This window comes from Psammomys obesus, unplaced genomic scaffold (genome assembly GCF_907164565.1).
Source record: "Psammomys obesus unplaced genomic scaffold, mPsaObe1.curated_primary_1811, whole genome shotgun sequence".
NCBI classification, from domain to species: Eukaryota; Metazoa; Chordata; class Mammalia; order Rodentia; family Muridae; genus Psammomys; species Psammomys obesus.
In genome coordinates, this window is record NW_026596046.1 from 36,193,125 (window position 1) to 36,215,379 (window position 22,255).

Below are 22,255 nucleotides of genomic sequence, written 5' to 3' on the forward strand. Positions count from 1 at the left end.
CAATCAGATTATGTCAGAGGCAGTCCCTCTTCCCATTACTATGTAACCCACTTGGACACTGCCATGGGCTACATCTGTGCAGAGGTTCTAGGATATCTCCATGCCTGGTACTTGGTTGGAGTATGAGTCTCTGGGAAGACCCCTGTGTACAAATTTTTTGGTTCTGTTGCTCTCCTTGTGGGGTTCCTGTCCTCCCCAGATCTTACTATTTCCCACTTCTTACATAAGATTCCATGCACTCTGCCTAACAGTTGGCCATAAGTCTCAGCGTCTGCTTTGATAGTCTGCAGGACAGAGCCTTTCAGAGGCCCACTGTGGCAGGTTCCTAGGTTGTTTCCTGTTTTCTTCTTCTTCTGATGTCCATCCTCTTGGAGGCAGACACTTTTACCTGCTGAGCCATCGAGATGGCTCCACATTGTTCTTTGTATTAAGGAGTTTGGGCTGGTCTTGCTAGCTCAAGCCTCTAATCCTAGCACTCCGGGTGAGGCAGGAAGTTTTCCAGTTCAAGGTCAGCATATGCTACCTTGAAAGTTAGAGGTCAGCAAGACTATCTCAAAACAAAATAAAAACAAAACAACAAAGAAAGTTTGTGAGCAACCCTTCCCCGTGAGTCATTGGATGGCTCCCGGAGGGCAAGGACGGGGGCTTGCTGCCCCTCTGTCTCACCTGTTCCCTAATACAGCCTGACTGACTGAAGCCAGCAGAAGCAGGCAGTCCAGAGGCCTCTTGCCTTCTCCCACTGCCGCACAGGAAGGCTGCGTTCTTCCCCTTTCTCAGCACTTCCCTGAGCAGCAGCCATTTCCTCCTTTATCCTTGAGGCATTTCAACTCACCCTGCTTCCACAGCTGAGAGGCTGGCCCCTGCCCTGCTTGGCATCCGAGAGCAGGTGACTCTCTATCTCAGCCCAGCCTGGCTTCTACACTGAGCCACTCTCCCAGGACCAAGGGCACCAGACAGACTGCAGCACATCTGTCAGGGCTCAGACAGAGCCATGTGGGGCCTGTCAGGATAGGATTGGGAGACCTCCTGTTCTCCGCTGGCGATCATATTTCCCTCAGATCACACTGCTGATAGATAGCACCCTGCCTGTTCTTTTTCCTTCACTGGACTGAGTGCTGGGCCTCTGTGAATGTCGCCCTACTTCATCCTTCATCAGCCCAAACAGCTCAGGTGAAGCCTGGTGGCACAAGCTTTGAACCACTAATGGCTGGGTGTCCATTCTGTGCACAGTTCATGTGTTCATTTGACAAACATTTTACTGAGTACTTGCCTTTTTCTGGGATTTTTGCTTGGCACAGGAGACACCTAGTGGTCATGGCCCCTTCCTTGGATGGAGAAAATAAGGAGCTGAATGTGCCTGTTTCCCACTTGTGATCCCAGAGCTCTAAAGACAAGTTGTGATTTTGAGGCCAGCCTGGGCTTCCGGAATGACCCCGGATTGAGAGGGAGAAGCAGAGGATATGGCTGGACTCTGGGGAGCAAGGATGGGTGACATGAAGTGATCTTGGATAGCCTTAAGGAAGGACAATCACACTGTCAGCGTGTATATAAAAGGCAAAGATACTAACAGATAAATTTGGAGATTATAATTGTTAAAGGTTTTTGCTGCTTAGTGGAAAACACGTTGGTCAACAGCGATAGTTGTATGGGAAGGCAGGCTGAAACGCAGCTCTGAGTTATAATAGGTCATTGGCAGGGTGTTTGTGTAGCTTCGGTAAAGCTGGGTTCAGTCCCTGCACCAAAAAGGAAAAGCACCTGGGAGAGGCCCAGCAAGTGGTGTGTGTGGTTCGGGCGAAGACATTAGAAGCCCAGTTGAGGGAAGTTGGCTGGACTGTCCTCTAGTGCTCATGCCTGATTCAGAGTCTGAGACATAATAAATAGCCCACAGTCCATGCTGAATGAATGAACAGGGCTGGGTGTGTTTCATTCAGAAAGGAAATGTTAGTGAGTTTTCACTTTCTGAGCCAGAAAGTGTAGGTGCTGTTGCCATACACTGAGTAAAATTTGCCTTGGAGGAATTGAGTTGGAAAAAAAGATTGAAGTCTTTCATGCTTTGCTTGTTTCTGAGATGGGTCTCACTGTGCAGCTATAGCTCTGGCTGTCCTGGAATGCACTGTATAGTTAAGCTGGCCTTGAAGTCACAGAGGAGCCACCTGCCTCTGCTGGGATTAAAGTTGTGAGTCCTGGCTTTTTTTTTTTTAAGGTTTATTGTTATGAATTTTAATTATGGGTACGTATGTTGGATCTCTTGGAGCTGGAGTTACAGACAGGAGGTGGGGGTGTCTGTGTTCTGGAAATGGCTCTGTAGAGCAGGTTGGCCTCAGACTTACACAGACCCAACCCAGTGCACCGCCACACCTACGCTTGGGAGGAAGAGGCAGGTGGATCTCCGAGTTCAAGGCCAGCCTGGTCTACATAGAGCTCCAGGCCAGCCAAAGCTGTGTGTGTGTGTACATAATGTATATATAATATATATATATATATTATAGATAGATAGATAGATAGATAGATAGATAGATAGATAGATAGATCTTGTCTCTAATAAGCACGATAGATTTATCTATTATCTGGAAATTCTTTTGGCGTACTGTTTTTGGTTTCTGGCTTTATGGTTTTAAAAAATAAAGATTAAACTGGTCTAACGGATGGCTTTGGAAAAAATTATACAGTTCAGCAAAGAAAAACAGATTGGGCCTTGTTGAGGGGTAAACACATTTATTCTAGCTTTGCACTGATGGTTTGGTTTGGCTCTTGTCCCCTGATGCCCCAGCTCGAGGCACTTGCTGTCTGTGTGTCAGGATCAAGGTGTCCTGAATGTGTTTAGCTACAGCATAGGTGAACATTGTACAAATTGATCTGGGGATTTTATCTAATTAACAAAAGTCCTGCCTGGTAAACACATTTGGCTGTGTCTGGGCCACAGAGAGGCTGGCTGTTTATCGATTGCTGTATCATTTTGGCTGGATGGGAAGATATTAATGATGGCATCAGAGCAACCAAAACATCCAGCTCTCTTAATCAGTAAATATGTAAATGTCTTTGTGGCTTGCAGTGGATTAAAACAAAGTCTTTATCCCAGACCAGCAGAGGTCAAGGCCTGACATCATCACTGTCTGTAATTTGATAGTTTTTGCTTCCTGAAGAGTCCAGGTTTTTAAAATAACCTTAACAGGTGTCCTGAATGCTGGGACTTTGAAAGGCAACAAAATGTTATAGAAAGAATGCTAGAGGCCTGGGTCTGTTTTTGTCATAGCTACTAACCAGCTGTGTAACATTAACATGTCAACAACCTTGCCAATAACAGCCTTCTTCACAGAAGTTCAGGCTGCTAAGTGAGTCTCTCAAAGCTGCTCAGGTGGGTAGTAACCCTTCTTACCTAACAGTGAGCTAGGGGCCAAGGAGAAGCTGGCCTGGGTTACATTTCCTCGTAGGAAGCGGGCCAAACCGTTTCTGTCAGACTTATTGGGAATCCACAGGTTCCTATGGCTTTGCAGCGTTCTCTGGTTTTCTTACCTGTCTAGATTCTAGTTGTACCTTAGTGCCCGCCTCGCGTTCTTTCTCCACAAAGCTCATCCAGGCTAACAGCAGCAGCAGCTGTTGATTGGCTGTGAGCTCTGTGGCAGGCAGGCAGTAAATACTATGTCTCACCACCGGGTTACAGAATAGACAGTAATGTACATTTTCCAGATGAGAAGACTCAGTGCTCAGGCAGACTTGCTTCCTCCTGGTGGCCTTACAGCCAGTGTACACCTGTGATTTACACGGAAGCCCACATACATCGCAGCTTTATTTCCCAGCAGCTCATACCGGGTACTCGTCTCTCTTACCAAATTACACTGGATCTTAAAGGCTGCGAGATTCACCCTTGCCTTTTTTCTTCAGTTGCTTCATATGTATTTCTTCACCTGCCTGTGAACCCTCTCTGAATATCTAGATAGTACCTGCTTCTCCTGCCTCCACCTTAGCAAGTCACAGAGTACAGAGTCTGGCCTGTTGATTGAGTAATTGATTAGAGTTCTGTTGATTGTCCAAAGACGACTACTCAGTAGGAGAGCACAGCCCTACACAACAGCTGGCCCAGCTCACTGGTCTGCAGGAGTCTCCATTCATGTGGATGGAAAGCGCTGCCAGCCTGCATAAGAATTCTTTCTGAGGCTGGGCTGAAACTTCCATCTCAATGGCCTTTTGTTTGAGGTTAGCACCCTGGCCTCCTGAGAAGGCTGTGTGTTTGACCAGCCTTTGCAGATGGACAGTGAGCAGGGGTGGGTGGCAAAGCACAATGGGGAGGCCGGGATTCCCCTGGGATCAGGACTTGGAATACAGCAGGGCAGGGTCTCCTCGGGCTGCCGAGTGCTCGGCCACAGTCCCTGCCTGGGTCAGCCAGGATTTTAGGGACTTTTACTCTACCCCGAAGTCTCAGATGCTCTCTGCTTCTGAAGCAGAAGTAGATTTTGATTAAGCATCTACTCATCCGCCTAGTCTTTCCTTTTCTCTTTTTTTAATGTAACTGTATCAGAAAATTCACTCCTTTAACACACAAAATTCAGTGGCTTTAATACATTTATGAGATAGTGCAATTAATATGGTGTATCTCTTGAACATTTCCTAACCCCCTCATTAGGAATCATTTCCATCCTTCCTTCCCCCAGCCTCTGGCAACCTCAAGTCTGTTTCCTGTCTCTGTGGGTTTGCCCATTCTGGACACTTCACACGAATGAGATCCCACAGTTTCTGGATTTTGTGTCTGACTTCTTCAGCTCAGCTTTCCAAGATTCACATGTGTGGCAGCACATTGTCAGTACTTCACGCCTTTGAAAGCTGAATAAATTCCGCATGCAGCGAAACACATTTATTACTCCATCTGTCCATTGACAAACATGTTTTCACAGTGTGAAAATGATCAACATTATGTCATTATGAACAAGGCCGACTTGTCCTTTTAAAATTTTTTTCCAACTGCATTAACCTCTCTGTTCTTCAGATAACCTGAATAATAGTTCCCACAGTAACTCTTTCCATGATGAAATGGAATTCCCATAACACTTGACACCTGCTTTCTCCTCACGTGGTCCTAACTCTGTCCACTGGGCTCTCTTTCCTTGTTCCCATCTTTAAATGATAGTGCTACTAGGAAATAAATATTAGAAGTCCATGTCACTCTATCCAGGTCTGGCTACCTAAATTGTGGTTTCAGGTTACCATATCCTGGCTATTTCCTAATGAAAAGGCCATGAACTTTCGGTGTCCTCTCTGAATTCCATGTGGCATTATTGTAGTGAGAGGCAAGGCAGGGATGCCCTTGTTAGAGATGCCGCGTGTCTGTTAATTTGGCCAGGGTCTACATTACTTGCTTTCTTGCCCTTTTCTCACTGGATCTCTACGATCTGTTAAGCTTTGATCAGGCTGAGGATCAGGACTGCTTGCACCCTATAAACAGTGGATTGCACCTGTTGGCTTAGTTTGGGTCAAAGGCACAGCCATTGAAGACACTGCTTATATGTGTGTGGAATTGGTGGTAGTGGGGGACTGCTGTGGGACAGGTGGTCTGTGGGCTTTCTGATGCTGAGACAAGAAGAGCCTTTAAGACACTGAGCTAATCCCAGTGTCTCCAGCCTGTGGCTCACCTGCTCACTGGAGGCTTTTCCTTTGTCATTTTCGTCACCTGTAGTCCTGTCAGACACCTGGAGTGCGCTGTCTCATCGTGAGTGCAAAAGGGATGGGATGTGCCTGCCGTGGGAAGGACGGAGTGGTAGGGCTACAGCTCCAGGCTGCCACTGACTGCCAGGGACTCTGAAGTCACTGTGGGAGTTGGGGCACTGAGACTCAGGACAGGAACCATGAGCCGTGGATTTGGAGAGATGGCTTAAATGGTTAAGAGCACTGGCTGTTCTTCCAGAGGAGCCCAGTTCAACTCCCAGCGGCCACATGGCAGCTCACAATTGTCTGTAGTCCATCCAACTCCAAGTGATTCGACACCCTCACGTGGACGTGCATGCAGGCAAAAACCACTGCACGTTAAAAAAAACAAAACTATGAGCCGTGGGCTCCATTGTTTGAGTCTGTTATTTGAGACAGGACACAAGTTTAAGGTCTGCCTGGACTACACCATGAGTTTATAGGCAGCTTTAAATTTCAAAAAATTTTGAAAGTTAAAAAGGGATCTGGGTTTAGTTCCCAGCACCCACATCAGGTGGCTCACGACTGCCTGCAACATCAGTTCTGGAGGATACAATACCCCTCTTCTGGCCATGTGGGCACTTGCATGCTCATAAACTCAGACAAACACACTTTGACCTCCCCCCCAAAAGAAAAAAAACATTTCAGTAAACCATAGCTCAATGGTAGATGCTTACCTGGCGTGCAGAAATCCCTGAGTTCAATCTCCAGTATTGTAAAAACCAAAATTCCATTCAAAATTTGCCAGATATGAAGAGCCAACGTATTGTTTCTGTTGCTTTCCTGTAAGACATCTCAGAGGTCCCATAATAATTAGTGCACTATTGGGGTGTTCTCTCTGTGGGCAAGGTATGTGTCCCCCCATAGTATGCTCTCAATCCCCAGCACAGGGGATGGATGGCTCTGAGCAGCTGTGTTCTGTTGAGTGAGCGAAGGCTGACCCTTTGCTGTCCCCTGCGAGTTGGGGTGGGGATTACGGTTGGCTTTTCCCAGTCTGTTCCTCACTGAAAATTCTGTATGGACCTACATAGAGCTTGACAGTAGTTGTTCAATTGCCAGTCTAGTTTGAGGAGTTGGATCCACTACTGTTTCTCACTGCTAATTGTGACAAGCTTCCTGGCAAGCAGCCAGCTGCCCAGCTGCCCTCTATTGGAGCCCAGAGTCCTGCTTTGCTGCCAGCAGGTGGCGCCCATAGCCCTTTCCCACACCTCGGCTGCCTAGACCAAGCAGTCACTGAGGCAGCTGCTGACAGGCTGAGCTGAGGTGCCCACATGTTGGTGTCCTGGGTCGCTCCCCTCCTGTACTTGCTGTATTTTCATGTTTCAGTCTCCCTGGGGATGCAGATGTGATCCCAGGAGATGATTAGAGGAGTCCATGTTCTGCCTAACCTTCCCTTCCTGTAGGAGAGCTCTGCATCCAGAGCCTTCCTGTTGTTGCCCTGACCATCACTCACATGGCACTCGCCTCCAGGGTCCGTGCTTGTATTTTAGCTATTTGCCAAGTACGTGTCTGTAGACTGGCTGCCTTGAAGGCCTGGGTCAGCACCTCTCAGAGTCTGGAATCGTCAGTCCTAGGAAGAGTTTGTGCAGTGATGAATGAGTGTAGGAAGTGTTACTTCAGAGCTGAAAGGGAGACGGAAACTGGCCTTACTGAACAAAAAATGCCAATATTATGAAGATCACAGAAAGGTTGAAGAACTATTCTAGATGAAATGAAGACACAGTGTTTGATCTTTATATTGATTCTGTCTTACATCTGGGCCACAGGGCTAGAATGCTGTGGAAAGTATTAGGATAACTGGAGACAATTGAACATAGGCAGAAATGAGGTAAATGTTCATCCTGTGGCATCAGTTGGTTCCAGGATCCTCGGTGGGTCCCCTACTCTGCAGATGCTCAAGCCCTTAATATGTTATGTCAGAGTATTTCCATAAAGCCTACATACATATTCTTGTGTACTTAAATCGTCTCCAAATTACTTATACATGATTCATTGTAGATGCTGTGCAAATGGTTGTCAACTATATTGTTCAAGAAATAATGACAACAGATGTCTGTATATGTTCAGTATAGATGCAGGGTTTGTTTAGTTTCTGAAATTTTTTTCCTATTTCTGAGTATTTCTGATCTACCCTTGGTTGAATCTCTTCCACACTAGACTTTGACCATTATGGCTGGTGGTTCTGTAGAAGTCTATCCTTGTACTGGCAAATACATGCTGAAGTATTTGGAGATAAGGGGTAGAATGTCTGAAATTAATTCTCACATGGCCAAGTAAAATGCGTTAGAAACAGGAACCAAATGAATCAAAGTGTAAAGTGGATACATGTGAAGCATCTGTGAAGGGATTTTGTTGCTGTTTTTGTAACTGGTTTCTAAATTTAACAATAGCAGCCCGCATACATTGACATGTAACAGGCGTCTGTAAAGAAACGGCCACCCCGCCTTGGCTTTAGTTCCTTAGAGCAGTGAGTGTCAGTGAAGCTGCAGATCAACCGCTTCACCGTTGCCTGTGAACACGTAGAACAGTTAGCGTAGAAGCTGCCATGAAACATGCACATTCACACACCTGGTCCCCTTGGTCACATCGGCACTCTTGTTAGGTGGCTCTGGCAGGCTGGTGAGGTAGCAGGTTCTGGACCTGCCATGGGCATGCAGCTGGGCAAAGGCAGAGACAGGCTTCTATCTGGGTCAGTCTTTTCCCAAAGTGGCTTAGTGAACCTGCTCATCTGTGTTGATTCTGAAGGGCATGCATTAGGTTCCAAAATACTGCAACTGACTGTAGTAGGAAAGACCCAGGGATGAAGTGGGAAGATTTCACTGCATCAAAGTTGTGGGTGCTGTACACATACCAGTCTGTGTTCTCATCACTGAGAACAAGGGCACCTGGCGGGCTTCCTAGAGAAGGGGCCTGAGCTGGTGCTCAATTCAAATAGCCAAATAGCTGACGCCAAAGAGGCCCGGAGCCTGTGCAGTCGGAGCACCAGGTCCTTGCCTGGAGATCTGTAGTAACAGGCTGGGGTCCAGGAACAGCCTTTGCTGCCCTTCCCCCACCTTCCCTCCCTGGCTGCCTGGGAGATAAGGCACAGATGGAGGCCGCCTGGGGATTCTTAGCCCCAGGCGCCTTGCCTCTGCTCAGACAGAGGGCCTGGTGCTGTTATTACTGTAAACAGGGCCTTCTGGGCGGCTCCAACCAGGGTCCTGTTGCCCAGATAGTGATCATGATTGGGTCTGCATGGCTCAGTGCTTCCAGGCCTCTGTTGCAGGTGGGACTGTGCTCCCCACTCTTCAGCCCCTCCCTGGCTGCGGCGAGGGCCAGTTCCTGCAAAGGCTCTGGGATCAGTTGGAACAATGCATGATTGAAGTTCACTGGCCGCTTTGTATTGATTGGTCGAATGGAAAGAGGAAGAAAAGTGAAATGGTATCTCCTTTCCCTGAGAAGAGCTAGTGAGAATGACTTAAACCTGCATCTGCCTGCAGGATTCCCTTCTGCAAGCACCAAGACTAAAGAACTGTCTTTTTGGAAGTCTTAGTGTCAGTCTGCTAGGAATTCACTTCTCAGTTTTCATTTTTATTTTATTTATATGTATATAATTTTTATTTTATTTATATATATAATTTAGATTTATTTTTCTTTATGTGTATGATTGCATTGCCTGTTTGTGTGTATATCTGCACTGTGTGTGTGCACGTGTGGGCGCTTGTGCCTGTGTGTGTTCATGGAGATCAGAAGAGGATATTGAATCCCCTGGAAGTGGATTTAGAGTTGGTTGGGAGCCACTACATGGATTCTGGGAACCAAACCCAGGTTTTCTGCAAGAACAACACATGCTCTTTACAGCTGAGTCATCTCTTCAGTTCCAGATGCGAACACGTGCATCTTAAAATGATAAAATTTTAGAAGTAATAGGGACTGCAGAGAAAAATAAGGTCCACAGAGGTAGATATATCCTGAGCCATTTATCAAGTACCTGACATCTCTGACTAGAACCCATGACCATCAGCCCTCCAGGCCATGTCCCCACCCATTCCTGAGTCTGAGATGCCTTGCCCAAGAGCCTAAGTACTTTAAAAAAAGACTGTTATGCCACAAGTCTTCCACCACAAGACAAGTATTTGTGGCCAATTGGTGTTTGCAGGTGCTGTAGACAGTTAACCCTGAGAACTCCCATGTGCCAGCTGCCAGGGCAAGAAATGGAGCAGCAGATGAAGACAGGGCATTTCTGGAGGGTACTGGTGACTGAGGAAGTTAGACTGGACAGCCATCTGTTAACTGTTTTGTACAGATTAGCACAGGGGACTGGGAAGGCTACAGACTGTCTTAGGGAAACCGTAAAGGATGAGTCCTAAAAGTGATTAAGAAAAGGTGAACAATGCTGTAAGAAAGTGTCCGGAGCAGAACATGAAAATCTGCCTGCTTCCCCTTGCCCTCCCCAGCAGAAGATGATGTCACCTCTGGGTCTTTGGCCCGCTGGTCCTTCTTACATCCCTGGTGACTAGAGGAGACTTTTTTTTTTTTTTTTTTTTTTTTTTGCTTTGCTCTTAGAGTCTGCTACTGATTGCTCTCCCTTGTTTGGGGATTTTAGGGAGTTAATTTTCTTTTTGTTTGTTTGCTTGCTTGTTTTTGAGACAGGGTTTGTTTCTCTGTGTAACCCTGGGTATCCTCGAACTCTCTGTAGACCAGGCTGGCCTTGGACTCAGAGATCCACCTGCCTCTGCCTCCCCAAGTGCTAGGATTAAAGGTGTGTGCCACCACTGCCTGGTGGCAATTTATTTTTTGTCCACATATATGTTTCGAGTAGTTGCTGTATTTTCCTATAGCATCCTGATTTACTTATGACATCAGGTAAATCAGGTGTGGTGACAAGGGACCCTTACTCACTAAGCCATTTCCCCCACCCTCTCTTCCCATCTCTAATGTAAAACAGGCAATGATGCTAACAGCGTAGGCACTGCTGTTTTCACAGTGCTTTATTATATACCACGTGTTATAGCCATGTTACTGTTTCTGATGACACCTCAGGTGGGAGGTGTGTTTTTTTTTTTTTTTTTTTTTTGAGAGAGAGAGACAAGGTCCTGTTATATAGCCCTGGCTGACCTTGACTCATGGCAGTCCTCCTGCCTCAGCCTTCTGGGTGCTAGGATTATAGGCATATACCACCATACCCAGGTCCATTCTCGTGGAGGAACAGAGAAGCCCATGGGCCCTACCTCAGTAAGTAGCAGCCGCTGTATTTGAACTAAGATCCTTTCTGTTCTGTATATCCTGGGAGTTGTGCAAGAGCTGCTCTTCAACTCTAGATGTCTGCTGTGGTCTCCTGTCTACCACCATGAACCATCCCCATTGAGTATCACCCATCACTGCCCTGCCAAGCAGGAGAGTGAGTTAGTTCATTAGGGAGAGCTGGCCATAAGTCTAGAGTGAGTCCAGGAAAGCCTGCCGTGCCCACCCCCTCTCCCCAGCATCACACAGGCTGCTCTGCCCTGACTGGCAGCCTGCATTAAGCATTCTACTCATCATCTCAGGGATGATGGAATCCTAACCTTTTCGGAGACACCGTGCTCTGTCATGAGCATTGCTCTTTTTAAAAGAGATTAATTCACTTGCCGCATTTTGTCCATTGGTGAAAATCACAGGGGAGAGCAAGGGTGGCTTTCTCTGGCCTCAGAGGCCCTTTCAGCCATTCTCAGCAGGCAGTCACCACCCCATCCCACCCCCAGCTGGCTCAGGACTTTGAAATGAGTGCCTGCTGGGCATTCACTTGTGAAGCAACAAAATGAAATAAAGAGATCTGGTTTGTGAAGGCCTAACTTTGGGGTCTGCTCTGTACTGGGGAAAAGAGGGGAGACTCAGTACCCTTCCCACCCCCACTCAGCACTACAAGAGGAAAAGTTGTGGTTGGGTTTGCTGTGGTGCTGGTGAGGTTAGCTATCTCTGGCTCTTCCTCAGTTTACCAGGCACATCACTCCTTACAGAGTGGCCCATGGCTGTGGTGTGTCTCCTAACAACCACCTTACATGAGAGGGTTTGGCAAGTGAACGCAGGGTCTGAATCTAGATGCCAGGATCCTTGTTCTCTTCCATTACATCTTGACCCCGTGAGGCTGCAGATGATGCTCTCCTCCTCTGAGGACCCAGGGCCCAGGTTGGCAGAGCCCTTCCCGGCCGTGCTTAGATGGAAGTGCAGTGTGCAGTCCCCGCCAGCCTCTGCAGCTCAAGGGAGGGCTGTGCCTACGTAGGGTGGCACAGTAAGCTGCGGAGCTTAGAGCTTGACTAGACCCAGAGTTCTGCCTCTGCCCTTAACTGTTCTGCTGTTAGTGTGTGAGATAAGGTTTCACAGGATGGCCTTGAACTTGCAGTAATTCTGCTGCCTCAGCCTTCCAGTGAGAGTTATGTACAGCCATGCAGGACTGGCTTTGTATTGTTAAACAGGACAAGGACACCCCCCTTTGCCAAGAGTTTCTTTTCCTAAAAACTAACATAGCCGTAACAGAAAAGACAACTTCATACATGTAGTTCAAAATTGTTCATCAATCATACAAGGTAAAAACAGCAATATATCCTCTGTACCTCTTAGAACTATAATCCCAGCATGCAGGAAGATGAGAATGAGGAGGTCCATAGTTGAGGCCAGCCTGGGCTGCTTAATAAGTTCAAGGCTGATGTAGGCAATCTAGTAAGCCTTGCTTCAAAACAAAGAACCCTGGTGCTGTCAGGTTTTGCAAAAGGAGGCATGCACAGAGCCCTCACCTGGAATGCACTCTGTTTACATAAGGTCTTGTTGTATTCTAGGCTTGGAACTCCTGGAACTCATGATGGTTACCCTGAGTAGGCCTGAGGGTTACAGGAATGAGCCACCACACCTGGCGGAGGCAAATTCTTGACTTTGGTTTCCTGCTGTCGTGAGTCCTCCTCCTAGAGCAGGCCCCATGCCTTCTTGCCCACATCTAGAATCTAGCACAGGACCATGCCATTGGTTGGCTGAAATCACTTTAGTCTTCGCCTTTTGTGTTCTGAAGAGGGGTACTGTCTGGAGATAGGCTGATGAAATGAGGTGAGGAGAGTCCTTATGAAGAATCATCAGCTCGCTGTGTGACCTTTCACAGGTCATTTTCTCTCCTGTTTTCTTCTCCATTAAAAAAGATTACTAGCTGTTCCTTGAACTTGTGAAGAGTAAATGAATTCGGAGACTTGAAGTTCCAAGAGGGCTGTTCATGTTCCACAATGTGCTAAATAAGATATGGCTCTGTTCCACCCGTCTGTCCCAAGCCTTCTGTTATATGGACCAGGACCGAGTTGAGATTTACAGTGATGCGTGTAGACCTTGGATTTGTTGGTTTACTTGACAGTCACTCAACTCCCACATGCTAGGCACCTGCCGTATAGATCCCAGGAGCTCTGTGTGGGCTCTGGTGGGACCTAACAGAGTATTTTTAAAGTTCTTTCCTAGTTTCTTTTGGTTGAAGGATTTCCACACAGCCTTGATAAAACAGAGTTGAGGCATGTGATCCTTTTGCGAACAGGAAACTACCTAGATAAGACCAAGCCTGTTAGGTCTTTTAAGAGAGAAGGTGTGGGCACCAGGGTTGTATCACAGGGCCTGAAAGCAGAACTTCTAGGCAAAGGAGCTGAGAGATTCTTGGACCAGGGAAGCAGGAATGTACTATCACTATTAAGACAGAGAAAGCAAATTCCTTTTTAAAGGGCTTGGGAGGATGACAGGAGGGAGCTGGGAATTAGAGGGGCAAGGGAAGCCCCAGAGGAGAGTGGGCAGACACTGTAAGTGGGGATGGGAACTGAAAGGACTGTTTGCAGACCCATCGAGCCTTCGTACTTCTCTGTTCAGGTTCTCTGTTCAGCCTGGCCTTGCACTTACTATATGCCCCAGGTGTTGTTCTGGGATTATATCCGCTCCTGTCCATCACAAACCACACACTGAAAATATCCTCTGTCTCTTGTCAGGCTATTGTCAGAAGGTGCAGATGTCAACGCAAGGCACAAACTTGGCTGGACAGCACTGATGGTGGCAGCCATTAGCCGAAATGAGAGGTAAGAGTCTCCTTGCACCCAGAGCCGCCTGAGCCAGGGCTCTGTGGACTGTGTTCCTGGCTGCTCGCCCATCCTTGCTGCTGCCCTGTCTCCTTAGAGGCCAAGAGGCTGAGGCAGTTCAAGGTGCTGGGCCTGCATAGTGGATGCAGAGAGCCACATGTGGTTTCAGATCCCAGCATACCATTCACTGGCTTTGTGACCTTCGGCAAGGCATTGGTATTACCATAGCAGCCACGTGTGTAAGAGCAGAGTATAAATGGTTATGTATGTCTGTGTGAGTTGTTATGATCTTAGAAGCCTGCAGTTACTGACCCCATTGAGGGCTTTTAGTGACTTTTTATTTGAAGGGTCTGGAGACTTCCATCCCTCCCTCCTGTTGGTGGCTGCGATGTTTTCTCACCTGCTTTTTTCTTCATTCGGGTTGTAGCTATCATGTAAAGATCAAAAGTAGGAACTGCAGAGATAAATGTCACTGAAGTGTATGAGGACCTGAGTTGGGTTTCCTAGCACCATGCATGAGCCAAGTTCATCTGCAACCCTAGCATGGGAGGAGTGCAGGGACAGACAAATGACCAGCGACTCTTTGGCCAGCCGCTCTGAGTCAGTGAGTTCACATTCCATGAGGACCCTGCCTCAAAATATAAACTGGATTAAGCTGGGCGTGGTAGCACAGGTCTTAAATTCCAGTATTCAGGAGGCAGAGGGTGGTGAATCTCTTGAGTTTGAGGCCAGCCTGGTCTACAAAGCTAGTTCCAGACCAGCCAGAACTACATAATGAGACCCTGTCTCCAAACTTTATTAATTAAACAAATGAATCAACAGACCTAACGTTTGCCTTCAGCTGTTCCCACCCAGGCACGCACACACGCGCAGGCACGAACATCACACCAGAAGTAGCTCATACTTGTAACTTTTACAGCCACTCCACAGAATAGGTAGTTACACTCATGTTGCGCTTGAGAAAACTGAAGCTCAGAGAGAAAAGGTGACTTACCTAAAGGCAGGTTAACCCAGATGCTCAGGGTGCATTGTGCGCTGTCCGTCAGTGCTCCAGCCCGGGCTGTTCTGGTTTCTGCCATAGGGCATCTAGAAGTCTGGTGGGATGAAGTGCACAGTCTTCCTAACTATAATTATATGAAAGAAATTGTACAACAACAAAAAAATGTTTTTAGACTTTTTCGTCCAGTGCTGGGGATTGAACCTAGGGCTTCAGGCATGCAAGGCAAGCCTGTACCACTAATACATGCCAGCTTTTAAGGGATGTTTTCAGAGAAGTACTGGACTCTTCAGTATTAGCTACTAGTTGGAGGCACCAATTTTAATTCTCCCCTTAATTCTTGGGTTGTGTTTTATCTTTTTAAACATTTTTCATATAAGTATATATTATGTTTGTTGTACATTGGGCATAGCTCCAAACTCTTCCTTTCTGTTCTTCTGTTTTTTAACTGATGCTGGAAATTGAACCCAGGATCGTCTTTGGGGTGGAGGTAGGAGCTGAGACATCAGGCTATCTTTGAGTCTCTGACCCCTGGCTTAGCTCCCCTCTTTAGAGCTGGGGTTTAGGTTTGTGCCACATGCCCATCCTCATCACTAGCATTTGCTTTTTTTTTTTTGTTTGTTTGCTTTGTTTTTGTTTTTTGTGTTTTGTTATTTTGTTGTTATTTTGTTGAGACAGCGTTCTCTGTGTAACAGCCCTGGTAGTGCTGGAGCTTGCTCTGTAGAGCAGGCCGGCCTTGTACTCACAGAGAGCCTCCTGAGCGCTGGGACTAAAGGTGTGCACAAGTACTGCCAGGCCCTAGTGTTTGTTTTTAAACTGTGGGTGAGAAGGCTTTATACAAGTGTGTGCACACGTGTGCAGGCTCACTCCTCGATGCATGTGCAGGTGGACCTGCGCAGCAACACTGCCTGTCTCTATCACTCCTCATTGCAGTGTTTGAGGTGCAGTCTCTCACTGACCTTGCTGATTTGACTGACTGGTAGCCAGCCCCTGGAGCCACCTGCTCTGCTTCCTCAGCACTGGAGTTACACAGGGCCAGCTCTCTCATGACGCTGAGATCCACAGTTGGGCCTCATGCTTGCCCAGCAAGCACTTTACCCCCGAGCCAGCCAGTTACTAGGTTTTGAAGCATCCATTCTGTGCCCTCTTCTTCCTTTTATTATCTAAATGGGACAACTTTTTATTAAAAACACTTGTCTGGTTGTGTTTATTACGAACGTTTGGGATCCCTGCTTTCTGCTAAGTACTTAAAATACCATCAATGATAGACAGATCTCTGCCTATATGGAATTCGTTGGAAGCAAGGTATGAAGGGAGTGTAGAAAGGCCCTGCCCCATCGTTCAAGGCTGACAGCAAAGGGCTTCTCTCGTTTTAGATGTCTGCAGCCCGTGGGCCAGGAGTGCGGTCCCCCTCAGGCATCAGCTTAACGTGTTAAGTCCATAGGGATCTAGAACATAACCGCCTCAGATCTTTAAGGAGCTTAACTCCTCACCAGTTGGGATTTCTGAATGTATTTATTTTGTTTAGTCTTAAATAGGAAACGCAGTGTCATCACTGTACATTTTATAAGTATGCACAGAAGCTTAATTTAAGGGTTACTCATTTATTTTATTCATAAAAAGGGTTTAAAGGGACTTAATTAAATACATGCACACACATATCAGAGGCTTAAAACTGGCTCAAGATCAAAATAATATTTTTAAAAGAAAAGATAACTGTATCAGGATATTGAACCAGAGGTTTTCTTTTTCAAAAGTAGGTTGTTTGTATAAACATAATACTGAGAAGGTGGCAGCTCCTGAGTTCCTGCTATCCAGAGAGTAACTCTTGAGTCATAGTTAAAGGAGCTCTGATTTTACGGAAGTGGGCGTGTGCTGTGCTAACTGTGAGTTAGGTAACTAAGGAGGCCAGATGGTAATGTGGAGTGTTCAATTTTCTGGAGAGACTTTGTTCTCAAGTTCTTTCAATATCACTTTATACATCTAGCAAACTTTGTAACCGTCGCGTGTCAGACGCTGATGTGCTGGGTCACATGATTTAAAAGATTTAAGAGAGTAAGCAGATATCACTTGAGGGAGTGGAAACATGGATTGCCAGTAAAGTCTGGCTGCGTAAGTAAGAAGACCCACGTAAAAAACTGGCAGGACAGTGTGCCCAGCTGCCTGGATCTCAGCCTGGGGAAACAAGAATGGCAGGTCCCTGGACCTTGCTGGCCTGCCCTGCCAGGCTCCACACACACAGGTTGACGCTGATAGCAAGGACTTAAGTAATATAATGGCCATTGTCCTCAGTAGTCAAAGACTTCCTAACACTTGTCAGGATCATTTTTTGCTCAGCCCTAGTAACAGTTGGGGCAGAATTTTAACAGCGGCAGTAACTGCTTCTCAGCCCTTAATGAGCCTCCTGCCACAAGATGCGTTGGTTAGCCTGGGTTCAGGGTGACCCATTCTGCGTTGCACTCTGACCCATCCAAACTAAAGGCTAAACCACATGGTCCTGGGGTGATCACTTTGACTTAGAATAGCCTTTACCAGCTAGTGCAAATATAAGGAGCTTTCAATGAAATTCAATTAGTTTTTCTTTAAGATGGAAAAGAAATCCAATTTTACCAAACATGGACAGACGGTGGACAGCACTTTGATGTTACAACCTCTCAGTGATGCTTTACTTAGTCACAAGTTCATAAGCAAGAAGGCTTAATTACTTGGGGAAACACAGGATTAAAGCTAGCACAATGTCCGAGTATCCGTTGTCGAGCGCCTTGATTCGAACCCGTGCACCCAGTTCGTGTGTGGTGGAAACTTTGATGTGTGGGGTGACAAGCTGAAAGTCATGACCCGCTTGGAGAAGCTCCTTCAGATGGCAGTTGCAGGATATGTAGGCGGAGAGGCGGGGTCTGCCAGGCCTGTTTGCTCAACTTTGATGTCCAAGAAGCCACAGGCTCTACTATTTGCTCTTTCACTGGAGGATGGATTGGGAGCCTCCTACCTTTCCCAGGGGACAATAGCCACCAATGGAGTGTGACGACTGTTGACCATTCCAGAAGCCTGGCGAACCAGAACAGGGCTTTGGGAAGTGTGGGAGGCGGGGGCGGGGGAGTAAAGGCTGTTTTTAGGACAGTCATTTCTCCAGATGTAGCTTTCAAGCCCTGGGGTGGTTGGTAGCACGCAGTGGAAATAAAAAATAGTCTTCAGACACCAAACACAGTTTGATCTTAAGGCCCAATAGGCCAAGGGTGTTGGCAAGTTTGTCTTTCTTATCCCCTTCATCAGCGTCTATGTGCAGAGAGAAGTGGTATCATTTTAAAAAGGCATGATTTAGATCATTTTAGTTTCAGTTCCCCAAACAAGCTGTGAAAACATGTCTGATAAGAGAGTAGTATTAGAATATAGAAAGAACTTTTACAAATCAGTTAAAAGACAAGCAACTGCTGGTGTGGTGCACGCCTGTAATCCCAGCACTCGGGAGGCAGAGGCAGACGGATCTCTGAGTTTGAGGACAGCCAGGGCTACACAGAGAAACCCTGTCATGGGTGGGTGGGGGGGAGACAAGTAATTACATTTTTTTAAAAAGTGGCCAAAAGACTTGACATGTTTCACTTAAATAAGGGGTAGGTGGAAATGTTGCAAAGTTGTGAAAAGAATGGCTATGCAGTTTATTACAAAAGGAAAGCAGATGTTTGCCACATGGCACAGAAATACCAACTCCTTAGAGAAATAAGGTATTTGGCCTAGAGAAATATGACTTCTATGCCAATATCTGTAGCTGTTTTATTCTTAGAACAACTAAAACCTGGAAATCACTCGTGTCCATCAGGTAGCAAACGGACAGATTGTGGTACATCCATACCCACAGTTTAGGGGTTGAAGGCAAGGGAAGCTGGAGAGATGGCTTAGTGTTCAAGAGCACATTCTGCTCTTACAGAGGACTTGAGTTCATTCAGTTCCCAGGCAGCTCACAAACACCTGTAACACCGGTTCCAGGTGATTGAGCATCCTTTTCTGGATTCCACAGGCATCTGCACCTACCTGCCCTCCACATAACATAACTCAAAGTAAATCTGTTTTTTCAGTTGAGGTCTAACTAGTCACCCCAGCTAGCTTCAGACTCACAGAGCTGTTTTCTCTGCTTTCTTTAAAGGTTTGCACCACCATGCCCCTGGCAGTAAATCTCAACCTTTTTTAAAAGAGAACAAGGGGGTTAGGGTAGTGGCTAAGTTGGTGAGAACACCTGCTTGTGCAAGCATGAGGACCTGAGTTCTAATCCCAAGTACCCACATTAAAAAACAAAAAAACCAAAAAAAAAAAAATGCTGGGTTATGCGTGCATATCCACATCAGCATAAATCAGTATTGAAGGGTTGGAGACTGGCCAATGCCTGGAGCTCACTAGCTGGCAAACCCAACTGAAATGCCGCCTTCAGGTACTGTGAGAGACCCTGTCACAAGGGAATAAAGCAGAGCGTGCAGAGGATGGCGTCTGACACCAGGTCCTCCTCTTGTCTCTGCACATCCACAGCTGTGTCCACCTGCACACAGGAGGACAGGAGCTGCTCAGTACATGCAGCAACAGAAAGCTTTCTCCAAGAGCCTTATGCTGAAGCAGAGCCTACACCAAAAGCCACCTATTGTAAAGTTCCATATGTGTCATATTCTGGAAAAGGTAGCTGGTGTTCTAGGGACAGAAATCAGATGAGTCGTTGGGTTCAGGAGAGCAGAGGGTGTAAAAGGACCTTTTGTGATGGTGGAAATATTGTCTTAATGATTGTGGTGATTACATGTGGTTATCTACGTAATTATCAAATTGCATTAAGTCATACATCTTTAAAAGTTGTCCTTGGCTACGAAGTGAGGTCAAGGCCAATCTGGTTACATCTACATTGAGACCCTGACTAAAAAAAAAAAAAAAAAGTTATAAATCTTTAAAAGTGTGCATATTAGAATAGATGATACTTCAAAGCATGAATACTTCAGTAAACCTGACTGTGTCATCCCAGAGCTGAATATGGTGGATCACATCTACAATCCCAGCATTTGAAAGGCTGAGGCAGAGGGAGTCCCACAAGTTGGAATCCATTCTGGGCCAGCCCAGCCTAGAGTGAAATCTGACCTTAAAAAGGCAAAATAAATAAGGCATAGGCACACCTGTAATCCTAGCACTCGGGAGGCAGAGGAGGATCACACCATAAGTTCAAGGCCAGCTGGGGCTATGTAGTGAGGGCCTGTCTCAAAAACAAAACAGGTAAATTGCTATAGATAAATAAACAGATAAGTAAGTACAAGCTGCCGCCTTTCTCCAATATTCTTATCAGCTGTGGCCGATGGTGTTCTTAGGGTGCTTGCTTGTGGTGGCAGGGTTAATGCAGATGGTTACCTGTAGTATTTTGAATTCTTTCTGTCGGCGCTGTCCAGCGATAGAGTACTGTGTTCTATGGTTAGTAAAGAGTGGAGATCAGTGATTTCATGACGGATTGCTACTGATGAATCATGAGAATCACCTTTGGCAGAGCATGAATGGGGTTTACGTAAGCTCACAAGGTATATGACGCCTCATTCCTGTGAGGAGAAAGTCTGGGCTTAGGCAGGGGTGTGGCTTTTCCTCCACCACCCTTGGGCTCCTATCCTTAGGCTGCAGGTTAGTGAGACCCTAAATAGTGAGGCTGTTACTGCGATCCTGAAGAGGCCCGTGTTGTAGACATTCAGGTTTGAGTCTTTTTGGGCCTGCCCTACAGATGCTGCCTCAGAGAAGGTGAGAAGCCGAGGCAGAGCCAGGACACCAGCAGAACTGTTTAAAATTCCCCAGGAGAGCCTCCCTCCTCCTCTTGCCTTTGCCCACCCCCATCCCCAAGTGCACTTCATCAGCATCGGAAGGACTGGTTCCCGGCACTGCCTGCCCTGCTTGGCTGGCGTCCCTGAGGAACCCAGCTAATGAGTGGCTAACACGCATTTGCCAAGGCCTTCCTGGATGTGGTACCTGGGCTTTGTTAATTTTCAGATGCTGCCATCCTTGGCTGACGACCATCTAATTTTCTTTCAGAGCAGTCATTTATTTTTAGCTTTAGCATTGGCTTCTTTTCCCTCCACCTCACCCAGGCAAGGGGACCATTAAGGCCTTTCTGTAAAAACCCAGCAGTCTCAGCCAGGTTGCTGTCCTACAGGAAAGATTGTATAGGCCTGTCCCTTGGGCACCCAGAGGCTCCACAGGTGGTCTTGGCACCAGCAAACTAGTGTTGTCCTTGCTGGACTTCTGGCAGCCTCCTTTGCTGCTGCCTGGATCAGAGGTAAAACAGGCTAGAAGGAGGGGCTGACAGGATCTAGGACCAGAGAATGCTAAGGGAAGACTTTGTGTTATAGTTTTTATTGCTGAGATGAAATACCCTGACCAAAGCAACTTAGGGGGAAAAGGGTTTATTTTTATTTGGCTTACACTTCTACATCTAGTTCATCACTGAAGGAAGTGAGGACAGGGACTCAACAAGGCAGGAACCTGGAAGCAGGAGCTGGTGCAGAGGCCATGGAGGGGCACTGACTACTGGCTTGCTTCCTCTGTACCTTGCTCAGCCTTTCTTATAGAGCCTGTAGGACCACCATCCCAGGGATGGCACCACCCACAATGGGCTGGGCCCTCCCACATCAATCACTAGGTAAAAAGTGCCCTACAGCCAGATCTTATGAAGGTGTTTTCTTAATTGAGGCTCCCTTCTCTCAGATGATGTTAGTCAGGTTGACTAAAAACTATTTGTGTCAGGTTGACGTAAAACTATCCGGCACAAATACCCTAGTTATAAGCATTGGCCACCTTTCTCCCGAGTGACTGCTTGTCTAGCATGGGTATGTCCAGTCTTCATCTTGGGATATCCACAAATGCAGTCAAGACATTTGGAGAAGACAACATCATCTCTCAGTGTTATAAGGTTGGACATCCCTAGCTAGTATGTAAACAGTTGTGGGCTCTAGAGTCAGTTACCTGTGTTCAAATTCAAACTCTGCTTCTTACTTGGCAAGTTATTTAACTTTTACGTGCTTATTTCGTTGTCTGTAAATAGGATAATAAACAGGTCTACCTCAACGCTGTGAGGTTTGAAAGTCTAAATATGCATAAGCTGTGTAGAGCAGTCCCCGCCGTAGAGTAGGCAGTGGTGAGGTTAAGGGCCTCCATTATTATTCCTGGCTTCCCCAGAAGGGCCTTCAGGTGGGCCTTAGACGCAGTGGCATTGACACCTGTCTCCGTAACTCTTAGATGACTAAGAATCAGTAGGACTCTGGGATTCTCTCTTCACCGCTTTCCCCCTGAGAAGCTGGCCTGTAACAAGGGACCCCTGAGTAGGATTCTTGCTATGTAGCTGGCTTCTATCCCAGGTGGCCCTCTGCCCAATGCAGGACAGTGCCCAGCTTTCCCAGCAAGGAGGGTGGGCGAGGGTGTGGGCCGAGTGCCTGGAATGCCAGTACCGTCCTCCAGAAAAGTGTTCAGGGCTTGATGTTTCTCCGTCGCTGCTGCTGTGGCCGATTATCTCTGAGGAACAAAGAATCATTTC

General features: G+C 46.8%; 1 protein-coding gene across 2 annotated transcripts in view; it reads left to right on the forward strand.

Annotated features, from left to right (window-relative positions):
* The window catches only part of Clpb (ClpB family mitochondrial disaggregase), a 102,520-nt gene that overhangs the window by 8,838 nt on the left and 71,427 nt on the right, over positions 1-22,255 (forward strand). For both annotated transcript variants that reach the window (XM_055623171.1, XM_055623172.1), the window contains exon 3: positions 13,638-13,724. In XM_055623171.1, the coding sequence (XP_055479146.1) occupies positions 13,638-13,724 (87 nt within the window). The remainder of the gene's footprint in view (positions 1-13,637; positions 13,725-22,255) is intronic.